Genomic DNA, 13,297 nt, shown 5'->3' with positions numbered 1-13,297 from the left:
AATCTCTGACTCAGCAGAACAAACCAGCTTTAGATTTACACTGAAGTGTGTGTGTGTGTGTGTGTGTGATTCCTGTCAGAAGCTTTAAACACTAGGCACTTCATTAATTAAATAAGCAAAGAGCCAAACAAATAAAAACACATTTTATGGCTCAGTGTTTGAGATTCACACACACATCTAGTGCTGGAGCTTGAACACTACGACTGAGGTGTTCTGGGTTGTTGCTAGGGTGTTGCTAGACAGTTGCTAGGGTGATTGTAGCAAAATCTCCATCTGTTTTCAGGGAAACAAAGACGTGCTTGTGTCTCTAAAGCGCAGATGTCTGTCTCTGTGTGCGTGATAATCACGTTCATATCATCAGATATTAATGTGGTTCATGTCTTGATGTCATTAATGAATCAACTGTTTGTTTAGGTCATATCATATCGTGTCGTTTCTTCCTAATGTGGTTTGACAGAACTGACAGTATGAATGGTGCTTTAGTAATGAAGTCATTGGTAAATCTGTTGTTGTTACCTTCCTCTCGCCACTGCTAACGCGTCGATCTCATCAAAGAAAACGATAGACGGAGCAACTGTTCTGGCCTTCCGGAAAACCTACAGAAACACACACACACACACACACACACACACAGACGTCCATGTGTTTACACATAATTAAATGTTCAAACACACAGAAAATGACTGCTCTGTCCCTTTAAAGGATTATTTACTAACCCTCATGTTGATCTTAAGTCATGTGACTTCTTAAATGAACTGAATTCGGTTATAAACACTGATGTCTACAGTAGCAATCAAATAGAGTACATCACCTTTTGAAACTAACTTTTACAAGATTGTAGCAGTTACATCATTACACCAGTAGGTGGCGACAAGTGACTGTTTAAAAAAAATGTGTTTGTCTTCCTGAAACAAGTGAAGTCTTTATGAGTGAGTCACTGAATCAATCATTCAAGAGATTCGTTCAAAAACGCTGATTCATCCAGTAATGAAACAACTGAAGCATTTAAGAGTGAGTCGTTGAATCATTAATTCAGGAGATTCATTCAAAACTGCTGATTCATCCAGTAATTAAACAAGTGAAACATTTATGAGTGAGTCATTGAATCATTCATTCGGTAGACTCGTTCAAAATCATTCATTTAGGAGATTTGTTCAAAAATGCTGATTCATCCAGTAATGAAAGAAGTGAAGCATTTAAGAGCGAGTCGTTGAATTATTAATTCAGGAGATTCATTCAAAACAGCTGATTCATCCAGTAATTAAACAAGTGAAGCATTTAAGAGTGAGTCGTGAATCATTAATTCAGGAGATTCATTCAAAACTGCTAATTCATCCAGTAATGAAACAAGTTAACCATTTATGAGTGAGTCATTGAATCATTCATTCGGTAGACTTGTTCAAAATCATTCATTCAGGAGATTTGTTAAAAAATACTGATTCATCCAGTAATTAAACAAGTGAAACATTTATGAGTGAGTCGTTGAATCATTCATTCAGGAGATTTGTTCACGCTGATTCATCAGTAATGAAACAAATAAAGCATTTATGAGTGAATCATTGAATCATTCATTCAGGAGATTTGTTAGAAAATGCTGATTCATCCAGTAATGAAACAAGTGAAGCATTTATGAGTGAGTCATTGAATCATTCATTCAGAAGATTTGTTCAAAAACGCTGATTCATCCAGTAATGAAACAACTGAAGCATTTAAGAGTGAGTCGGTGAATCATTAATTCAGGAGATTCATTCAAAACTGCTAATTCATCCAGTAATGAAACAAGTTAACCATTTATGAGTGAGTCATTGAATCATTCATTCGGTAGACTTGTTCAAAATCATTCATTCAGGAGATTTGTTAAAAAATACTAATTCATCCAGTAATTAAACAAGTGAAACATTTATGAGTAAGTCGTTGAATCATTCATTCAGGAGATTTGTTAAAAAATGCTAATTCATCCAGTAATGAAACAAATAAAGCATTTATGAGTAGGTCATTGACTCATTCATTCAGAAGATTTGTTGAAAAACGCTGATTCATCCAGTAATGAAACACTCATTAATTCAGGAGATTCATTCAAAACTGCTGATTCATCCAGTAATGAAACAAGTTTAGCATTTATGAGTGAGTCATTGAATCATTCATTCGGTAGACTCATTCAAAATCATTAATCAGGAGATTCATTCAAAACTGCTGATTCATCCAGTAATGAAACAAGTGAAGTCCTTATAAGTTGTTGTATCATTAATTTAAACTGATTAAAAAAAATTGAAATTAATTAAATATTTTTAAATGGACTGCAGCAATTCACATTTTGTCAGAACCTCTAGTAAATTACATGTTATTTAATTGTCTATTCAGAATCATGGGAGAATCGTGATCTCTATTTTAAACAAAAAAAAATTTCAATTCCCAGTTTTTCCAGAATTGTGCAGCTCTGTCATACAGATTGAAAATAATATGAGGATAAGTAATTGTCATTTTTTTGGTGAACAGGTGCAGCGGGCGTCTCACCTCTCGAACCGCTCGCTCTGATTCGCCCACGTATTTACTCAGTAGCTCTGGACCCTGTAGAGACAGTCAAAACATTCAGCGTGAGCATCATCAGTACTTCATCAATCAATTATCAATGCATTTCAGACTTCAGTCAGGGTGAACATCAATAGCTATTGAGCATAAGTTTAATTCGCAACTGAAAATAAGGCTTTAGTCTGGATGACATCACATTATAGACATTCGACAGCTCACAAAAACTAGGGCTCATTTAAATATCATCTTACTAAGACATATTATTGGCAGATATTGATATTTATATGCATTTTATGTCAGTATCTGCTATACTGTTATAAAGATCTTATTGATTTAGATTACAACCATCAGAATTTAATCTTTTTGTCCATATAAATATCAGCATCTGCACAAAATTGTATATTTTTGCTCAGTTTGAGCCTTTGAAAAATACTTTTTGATTTCATATGTCAGGCTTTACAGGGTTAAACGTCGCAGCACTGAGAGATTAATGAGACGATAACCTGGACAGGAAGAGACCGACGTGAGACAAATAACAACTAACCAGCACAAAGACAGAAGACGAGAGCTGTCAGTCCGTCTGATAAACATTCTCTCTGAAGTCAAGCTCACTTCCTCTCGTCCCATAATGCATTTCAACACCTCCTGTCACACACACTCATGATCTGGGTATTCTCTCGGAGGGTGTGTGTTTTCCGTAACTTGCTTTAGAGAGATTCATATCGGCTCTCGTACAGAAATGTGAGCGTCTCTCAGACTAAACATCCTCCTGCGAGGGAATTCACTCCCAAACACGCCTGATCAGATCAAGATGACACACGATCGCCTTCAGTTCACACATACAAACCTTCAGGTACAGGTTTTATATCAAGGAAACTATAGCCACTACAAAAGAACTTATAAAAATAGATTTTTTATCAACCATTTTCCAAAAGAGGACATCCTTAGATGCTCTGGAGATAAATTTTGCCTCCAAACAAAAGGTAGTAATCACAAAAATATAAACATTCTTAAATCAAGATACATTTACTGGAGAAGCAAAATGACTGAAGATATTAAGTCTTGTTAAATGTATCAAAATGAATTGAGTTTGTGTTTAAAACGAACAAATATCTGCTAATGGAGTCAGAAAAATAATCTTGTTTTTCCTTTGAATTAGGTTTATTTTTCTGACCCCATTAGAAGATATTTTTTCTTGTTTTAAGCACAAACTCACATCATTTTGATACATTTTTCATATCAGAAAATTTCAAAAATAAAAGTCTCTGAAATGAAATCAACAAAACTAGTTGTGACAAGTATTGATTATAGCATATATTTTTAATTATTTAATTCTCTTTTTGCTTCATAATAAGAAACCAAACACTTCACACGTGTTCTCACATAAAAGCTCATTATGTACCTTGATGGACAGGAAGTTGAGCTGGCTCTCGTTGGCTAAGGCTTTAGCGATCATGGTTTTGGAGCATCCTGGAGGTCCGTACAGCAGGACGCCTCTAGGTGGCGTTATACCCAACCTGCTGAAGGCCTCGGGGTGCCGCAGGGGCCAGTCGACCGCCTGCTTCAGCGCCAGCTTCACCTCTTCCATGCCACCAATGTCACTCCACCGCACCTACACACACACACACACACACACACACAGTTTTAATTACGGGCCAAGAACCGAACGTTTTTTTTAAATACGTTTTTTATTCTTCTTCCACTCTTGAGTCTATGGCAGCACATAGGACCGTATGGTAAAAAGTTGTGAAATTTGGCACACAGATAGAGGACAGTCTGATCATTAACCACAGCAAATTTGGAGTCTCTAACTCAAACCCTCTAGCGCCACCATCTGTCCAAAATTTCACTTATGTTCATGCTAATAACTTTTGAACTGTAAGGGCTAAAAACAAAATTCGCTCAAGACGATTCAAATTGAATTTTTCGAACTACTTCTAGATGGTTCATCCGATTTTCACGAAAAAGCAAATCAGGTCATCTTCAGACAATGCTTGCAAAAATTTTTCAAAGCCTTTCTGATAAACCCAACCGTTCTTGAATATCGCGCGAACGAATTTGAAGAGCAAGCCAAACTGGACGTGAGGCTATATATTCGTAACGCTTTAACGTATTGAGACGAGTCTTGGGACATGTCATCACAAGCATGACCAGAGGCTACATGGAGCGTTTGGGCACTGTGCCACCTACTGGTCAGGAGATATGAAATATAACTTTTGAACGGTTTGCCTAATTTTCCCAAATTGACCATCCTGGGTAGGGCTGGGCGATATGGCTGAAAACTGTATCACGATATCAGTGTTTCATATCGGTCGATATCGATAATTATTGATATTTTTTATGACCCATTTAAAATAAGGACCAGGAAAAAATAATTTATTAATTTGAACATTTTTATTTTAAACTTAACCTTCCTCTGATCATAATCCCCTCAGTTATTAAGACAGAAATGTCAACAACCATGGAAAACTCAAATAATTAAAATGTTGCGCGGTGTTGCAGCTACAGATGTTGTTGGTTGAATACGGCTGTGCTCCAAAGGGTGAGCGCGGCTAAGGTGGTACATCAAGTTCGTGGTATTACCAGTCTTGGCGGGGACGACGGTCTTGCATAATTTGCAGACGACATTGGTCTGACTACTGTAACGAGTAGAAATATAGTGTGGCCCCTTTAAGAACTGCGCGCTCGTGTTAAACTGTTGATGATCTGCATGGTATGTGTGATCAGAGCACCGCATGTATGCGGGTTATTTTCAGTCTTTTTCTGTTGCTCCTTTGTTTGTTTTATTTATCAAGTAATGCTGTGGATGGCACAACATTTGTGACAGACAGTCACCAAAGTTCCATGGGGAATAAAGCGCCGGTTATGTGATACAATCGCCTCTGTGAAGTCTGTCTAATAGTGAGCTATCCCTGTTTGCTCCGTAACCACCGCATTACACTACGGTCAGACTTATAATATCCAAAAAACTGCCAAACTGGCGAGCTGACTTTTCCTCTTTTATTTACAATTTCCTCGCTCGCTGCTGCACTCATTTTCTGCTTATCAGTCGCCGGTTACTGAAGAGGAATCCAGCAGACCAGCACGAGACAACGATATGGCGCAACTAAACTGATACTGTTACATGATTGGCTGTTAGCGTGTCACTCCCTACGTTGCTAGGTTACTAGAGAGTGAGTGCCTTTGTTAATGCAACCAAACTTGCTTCGCAACCTCTGTTTTCTTTTGACGAAGAATAAAAAATATCGAACGTTTTATCGAACACATTTTTTATTGATATCGATCACGTGTCTATCGCGATACATATCGTTATCGTTTTATCGCCCAGCCCTAATCCTGGGCGTCAGCCATTTTAAATTTGTCATGAAATGCTGTATTTTATGAACACATTAGCATATCATTACGTAACTTGGTATGTGTCATCAGGCTCATGCCCTGAAGGTACTCAAAAGTTTCAGAACAGCGCCATCTTCTGGTCAAAAATTATAATGAAATTTCAAAAAATGCTAATAGCTTTTAAATAATTTTGCCTATTTTAATGAAACTGGTCTTGAAAGATTCCTTGGGACATGCTGAGAACAATGATACCAACTATGCCATATTTGTTCGAACTTGCTGTCCGCCGTGTTGAATTATTTTGAAAACCTACTTTTTCGAACTCCTCCTAGACCATTGGTCCGTTTTTCACCAAAACCAGTATTTCTGGCATGATACCAAGCTGATTCTGTAACTTTGCAACGCTTTGGCATATTGACATCAAACTTTGTATGTGTCATTGTCTCCTCACACTGACCACACCATTATAATTTGATAACAGCGCCACCTACTGGTCAAAAGTGATAAGCAAGTTAATCATATTACAGTGACTGTATTTGTGATTTTTCAGCCATTTTGACTCAAATAATCTAAAAACATCTTTAATTACTTATTGTCGCAGTTTTTCTGAAGCTCCTCCTTGCATGTTTTATTCCTTTTTGTGCTTGGCCCCCGATAATTGCTGCTTACAGCTATATTTTTGCATATTTTGCTTGTCTGAATTTGGCTAATTTGGATTTCAGCGCTGAGACACTGAACGAAAATGAGACAAACTAAAAGTTGGGAATAATTAAGATTTTTAAAAATGTTTCTGAAGGAAGTCTCTTCTGCTCACAGAGGCTGCATTTATTTGATCAAAAATACAGTAAAAACTGTGAAATATTATTGCAATATTATCACAAGTAATCTGTTAACTAATGAAATTGTAATGAAATTGTGTGTTTGAGCTTTATATCTAAATCTTGAGCTGTGATTGGCCCATCAATCCGTCACTCAGAATGCTGATAGGTCACTGTACCTTTGGCACGTCGATGGCCACCTCTCTCATCGCACTGGGCTTGACCTCAGTCATGGCCAGCCTTAGGTCAGAGGTCGTGACCTTTACGCTGTTCATCGCCTGGACGTCAGAGAGAGCAGGACTGGATCCTAAAACCCTCCTCAGTGCGTGAAGACCTGCAGAAACACAGAACATGAACAGATCGCCATGGACCAGGGTCAAGTTTGGGGTCGGTACAATTTTTACAAAACGATTTGAAACTTTTGACTGGTAGTGTATTTCTCTATTTTTGTCTCTAGTTGGACTCTAAAAGAAGAGATTATCAGCATTATCAGACAGAAACGCTCGAATTCATGGAGCTGAAAACATGAGGGTGAGTGAATGATGCCAGAATCATCTGTGGGTGAACTGTCCCTTCAACACACACACACACACACACACACACACACACACACACACACACACACACACACTGTGAAGCATAATAAGGCACAGATTAAGCTGAATCCAGCGGGTTTAATCTCTGTTTGAGTTGATTTATTTGAGAGCAAACATCCCGCAGGCTTTCCTCTGCTCCAACACAGAGTAAACATCCGACGTGAATCAAACCTGACCTCCTGCTCTCTCTGGACGTGACGACATCAGACGAGGCCGAACGAGGAGTCACAAAGATATAAAGAGAGAGAAAAAGAGGAACAGAGAGGAGCGACGAGCATTAGAGATGAAGGGAAGAGACTCGTATGTTTCCAATGAACACGTTTAAAAATAGATTACCTGGAAATCCACCTTTAAAAAAAAAGGAGTCACAAACACTGGATCACGCAGAAAGGTTTAACGTACATTCTAATAGACTTCACGCACTAATTTATTCATCAGATTAATCATAAATCAATATTAATATTTTGAGAGAAAAGCTCTCAAATGAATTCAAAGACATTATTGTGGAAGACAAATTTTTGAATAGACAAAAAGTGTCTTTAGAAGTGAATGTATGACTTATTTAATTATGAATAAATAAGTAGATGGATGGATGGACAGATGATGGATGGATGGACGGATGGATGGAATAAGGCACATTTACTTGAAAAGCAAAACTGGATGGATGAATGGATGGATGGATGGATGAAGAATGGATGAATGATGGATGGACAGACGGACGGATGGAATAAGGCAAATTTACTTGAAAAGCAAAACTGGATGGATGGATGTATGGATGGATGGATGAATGATGGATGGACAGACGGACGGATGGAATATGGCAAATTTACTTGAAAAGCAATACTGGATGTATGGATGGATGAAGAATGGATGAATGATGGATGGACGGACGGATGATGGAATATGGCAAATTTACTTGAAAAGCAAAACTGGATGGATGGATGGATAATGGATGAATGATGGATGGACGGATGGATGGATGAAATAAGTCACATTTACTTGAAAAGCAAAACTGGATAGATAGATAGATAGATAGATAGATGATTTTACATATTTAAATTTAAAGGCTGCAAAGAGACGAAACTCAAAACATCTCCTGCACCATTTAAAGATGAAATAAAACGGAAGGAGGAACAGAACAACAACAGAATAATGTCCGGAGCAGGAATGTTTCCAGATCTTTCCTCATTCCTGTATTTCCACTCACAGCTGCAGTGAAACTGACTCGATCAACAGAAGAACAACACCGGCCCTAACATAAAACAAGAAGAACAAACTCCAGAGGAGAGGAGGACACGCGTCACAAGCGCTTCCGGGTTTATAAACACGTATAAACTCAGCTGGAGTTTGAGTCTGAAACTCTGCTGTAAAAGGACAGAGAGAGCGGGAGAAAGACTTTATAAGGAAGAAGCCGTCAGTCAGACACAGAGCTGTTTATTCTCCTTCTGAACATTCAGTGTGATTTATACCAAACGCCAAACTTCACAGCCGCTTCTCTTCTGCCTTTTCTTCATGAAAGATAAAGTGAGACAAACACATTACAGATCCACAATCCTGCAGCGGTTTTTATCTCAACATAAACAGTAAAAATCGCCTTCACTGCATGACTGAGTGTCTGTGTTCATATTCATCAACTCATATCGAGTCTGTGGGCAGAAAAAAATTAAGCTTATTGAGAGTTTTTCAAGATTTTATTTTTTTTCTTAAGATTGCTTGTAGGAAAATAGATAACTGTTTTAAATCCCCAAAAAATGAGATGTTTAATGAATTTATTGGGTTGTTTCAAATATTAAGCATTACAACAGAACACTAGATAATAGAGTTTTTCATGAATTGCACTTAGAAACATTCTTACGAATTTATTAGAATTTTTTTTAGAAAGATTTTTGTGAATCCAGCCCGTTGGTCCAGAGAATGACTTAAAATTAATTACACTAAAAAAAATTAGAAAACAATTAACTTAATTAAATGCTAAACACACACACACATAAAGATATAAACTATATAATATAAATAAAAACAATTAAAAAAAACATTTTAAAAGTTAGTAAGGTTGTTGTTAGGTTTAGGTATTGGGTAGAATTATGGGATGTAGAATATGGCATTAATATCTGCTTTATAAGTACTAATAAACAGCCAATATCCTAGTAATATGCATGATAATAAGCAACTAGTTAATAAAGAGAATTGGACCCTAAAGCATCACTGAAACATAATCAGTTATTAATATCTCATTGGTTCTCTTGTTTTTGCAAGTGTTCACAATTTTGCCATGAGTTATCATCACAAATAAAACAAGCTCAACTGCACAATATGCTTTTAAAATCTTTAACTATTTTTAATAATATTTGAAAATGTCAAATGTCCTAGACCAGACATCACTTCTGGCCACTACTGTACATTATAATAGAGTTTTTCAAAAACTGCACATAGAAACATTCTTATGAAATTCTGAATTTATCTTAAGAATATTCTTAAGCTTTTCTTATTAAGTCTTTAGTGAGTCTAGCGGAGGATGAAGTGTGGTGGAGCGATAGAGAGGCGGAGGTGTATCTCGTGTCTCTTCAGGACTGCAGCAGGTCATTCAGAGGAAACTGCGCATTATCGATCAGACACTGACCGGAGATCAGTTTCAGTGAAGAGCTCAGTGTCACTCCTGAATGCTGAGCACACAGTAATATCACACACACGCTGAACACACACGCCGTCAGGCACACAAAGCACAGACTTTAACACACACCTGCACGTCCTTTATACACCAGTGATATTTTTAAACAGCGATGCATCTGTGCCCAGATGGAAAGATCAACACACACACACACACACACACACAGTCTTGACCTTGCCAAAGAAAACCAAGCCGCCCCTCCAGAGACGCAGTGATGGAGTAAACAGACTCTGTCTATTTTTACATCTCTCTCCTCCATGTGTTCAGAGGTTACAGACGTGATCTGACTGCATGTCTCAGCAGGAAGTGCTGGTGTCCGCACACATTCAGGTCATTGTGACCTGCGGAGGAAACACCAGTCTTAAACACACGCTTATCCTCTGGAATAAGAGGAAAAACACAAACACATCTGCAGAGGAGAACAGGAGAACGAACTGAAGAGAAAAAGACATGCAGAAGCACACGACCAACTAAAAGTTCGGGTGTTTTTTGAAAGAAATTGATACTTTTATTCATCAAGGACGCATTAAATCAATCAAAAGTGACAGTAAAGACACTTATAATGTCTTTCTATTTCAAATAAATGCTGTTCTTTTGAACTTTTTATTCATTAAAGAATCCTAAAAAAATAAAATGTATGATGGTTTCCACAAAAATATGAAACTGTTTTCAACATTGATAATAATCAGAAATGTTTCTTGAGCAGCAAATCAGCATATTAGAATGATTTCTGAAGGATCATGCACTTAATTATCTTTTTAAATGTGACGCACATCCCGTTTTGTCAGAATGTAGCATTAAAATGTACTTAATTGTGTTTTTAAATGTAACGCACATCCCGTTTTGTCAGAATGTAGCATTAAAATGTACTTAATTGTGTTTTTAAGCGAAACGCACATCCCGTTTTGTCAGAATGTAGCATTAAAATGTACTTAATTGTGTTTTTAAGCGAAACGCACATCCCGTTCTGTCAGAATGTAGCATTAAAATGTACTTAATTGTGTTTTTAAGCGAAACGCACATCCCGTTTTGTCAGAATGTAGCATTAAAATGTACTTAATTGTGTTTTTAAATGTAACGCACATCCCGTTCTGTCAGAATGTAGCATTAAAATGTACTTAATTGTGTTTTTAAATGTAACGCACATCCCGTTCTGTCAAAATGTAGCATTAAAATGTACTTCATTGTGTTTTTAAGCGAAACGCACATCCCGTTTTGTCAGAATGTAGCATTAAAACGTACTTAATTGTATTTTTAAATGTAACGCACATCCCGTTTTGTCAAAATGTAGCATTAAAATGTACTTAATTGTGTTTTTAAGCGAAACGCACATCCCGTTTTGTCAGAATGTAGCATTAAAATGTACTTAATTGTGTTTTTAAATGTAACGCACATCCCGTTCTGTCAAAATGTAGCATTAAAATGTACTTCATTGTGTTTTTAAGCGAAACGCACATCCCGTTTTGTCAGAATGTAGCATTAAAACGTACTTAATTGTATTTTTAAATGTAACGCACATCCCGTTCTGTCAAAATGTAGCATTAAAATGTACTTCATTGTGTTTTTAAGCGAAACGCACATCCCGTTTTGTCAGAATGTAGCATTAAAATTTACTTAATTGTGTTTTTAAATGTAACGCACATCCCGTTCTGTCAGAATGTAGCATTAAAATGTACTTAATTGTGTTTTTAAATGTAACGCACATCCCGTTCTGTCAGAATGTAGCATTAAAATGTACTTAATTGTGTTTTTAAATGTAACGCACATCCCGTTCTGTCAGAATGTAGCATTAAAACGTACTTAATTGTATTTTTAAATGTAACGCACATCCCGTTCTGTCAGAATGTAGCATTAAAATGTACTTAATTGTGTTTTTAAATGTAACGCACATCCCGTTCTGTCAAAATGTAGCATTAAAATGTACTTCATTGTGTTTTTAAGCGAAACGCACATCCCGTTTTGTCAGAATGTAGCATTAAAACGTACTTAATTGTATTTTTAAATGTAACGCACATCCCGTTTTGTCAAAATGTAGCATTAAAATGTACTTAATTGTGTTTTTAAGCGAAACGCACATCCCGTTTTGTCAGAATGTAGCATTAAAATGTACTTAATTGTGTTTTTAAGCGAAACGCACATCCCGTTTTGTCAGAATGTAGCATTAAAATGTACTTAATTGTGTTTTTAAGCGAAACGCACATCCCGTTCTGTCAGAATGTAGCATTAAAATGTACTTAATTGTGTTTTTAAGCGAAACGCACATCCCGTTTTGTCAGAATGTAGCATTAAAATGTACTTAATTGTGTTTTTAAATGTAACGCACATCCCGTTCTGTCAGAATGTAGCATTAAAATGTACTTAATTGTGTTTTTAAATGTAACGCACATCCCGTTCTGTCAAAATGTAGCATTAAAATGTACTTCATTGTGTTTTTAAGCGAAACGCACATCCCGTTTTGTCAGAATGTAGCATTAAAACGTACTTAATTGTATTTTTAAATGTAACGCACATCCCGTTTTGTCAAAATGTAGCATTAAAATGTACTTAATTGTGTTTTTAAGCGAAACGCACATCCCGTTTTGTCAGAATGTAGCATTAAAATGTACTTAATTGTGTTTTTAAATGTAACGCACATCCCGTTCTGTCAAAATGTAGCATTAAAATGTACTTCATTGTGTTTTTAAGCGAAACGCACATCCCGTTTTGTCAGAATGTAGCATTAAAACGTACTTAATTGTATTTTTAAATGTAACGCACATCCCGTTCTGTCAAAATGTAGCATTAAAATGTACTTCATTGTGTTTTTAAGCGAAACGCACATCCCGTTTTGTCAGAATGTAGCATTAAAATTTACTTAATTGTGTTTTTAAATGTAACGCACATCCCGTTCTGTCAGAATGTAGCATTAAAATGTACTTAATTGTGTTTTTAAATGTAACGCACATCCCGTTCTGTCAGAATGTAGCATTAAAATGTACTTAATTGTGTTTTTAAATGTAACGCACATCCCGTTCTGTCAGAATGTAGCATTAAAACGTACTTAATTGTATTTTTAAATGTAACGCACATCCCGTTCTGTCAGAATGTAGCATTAAAATGTACTTAATTGTGTTTTTAAATGTAACGCACATCCCGTTCTGTCAAAATGTAGCATTAAAATGTACTTCATTGTGTTTTTAAGCGAAACGCACATCCCGTTTTGTCAGAATGTAGCATTAAAACGTACTTAATTGTATTTTTAAATGTAACGCACATCCCGTTTTGTCAAAATGTAGCATTAAAATGTACTTAATTGTGTTTTTAAGCGAAACGCACATCCCGTTTTGTCAGAATGTAGCATTAAAATGTAC

At 36.5% G+C, this 13,297-nt stretch overlaps 1 protein-coding gene across 3 annotated transcripts in view; it reads right to left on the bottom strand.

The window, feature by feature from the left end:
* Positions 1-13,297, bottom strand: part of spata5 (spermatogenesis associated 5) — a 48,046-nt gene that overhangs the window by 27,479 nt on the left and 7,270 nt on the right. For all 3 annotated transcript variants that reach the window (XR_007924798.1, XM_051859609.1, XM_051859610.1), the window contains exons 10-13: positions 6,863-7,017; positions 3,932-4,141; positions 2,515-2,568; positions 517-596 (exon numbers count right to left, since the gene is read on the bottom strand). Coding sequence is in view for 2 of the 3 variants with exons in the window: in XM_051859609.1 (XP_051715569.1) it covers positions 517-596; positions 2,515-2,568; positions 3,932-4,141; positions 6,863-7,017 (499 nt within the window). In the remaining variant the exon portion in view is untranslated. The remainder of the gene's footprint in view (positions 1-516; positions 597-2,514; positions 2,569-3,931; positions 4,142-6,862; positions 7,018-13,297) is intronic.

The sequence above is a fragment of the Ctenopharyngodon idella genome, chromosome 14 (genome assembly GCF_019924925.1).
Source record: "Ctenopharyngodon idella isolate HZGC_01 chromosome 14, HZGC01, whole genome shotgun sequence".
Classification (NCBI taxonomy): Eukaryota; Metazoa; Chordata; class Actinopteri; order Cypriniformes; family Xenocyprididae; genus Ctenopharyngodon; species Ctenopharyngodon idella.
This window is presented reverse-complemented; position numbering and strand designations above follow the sequence as displayed.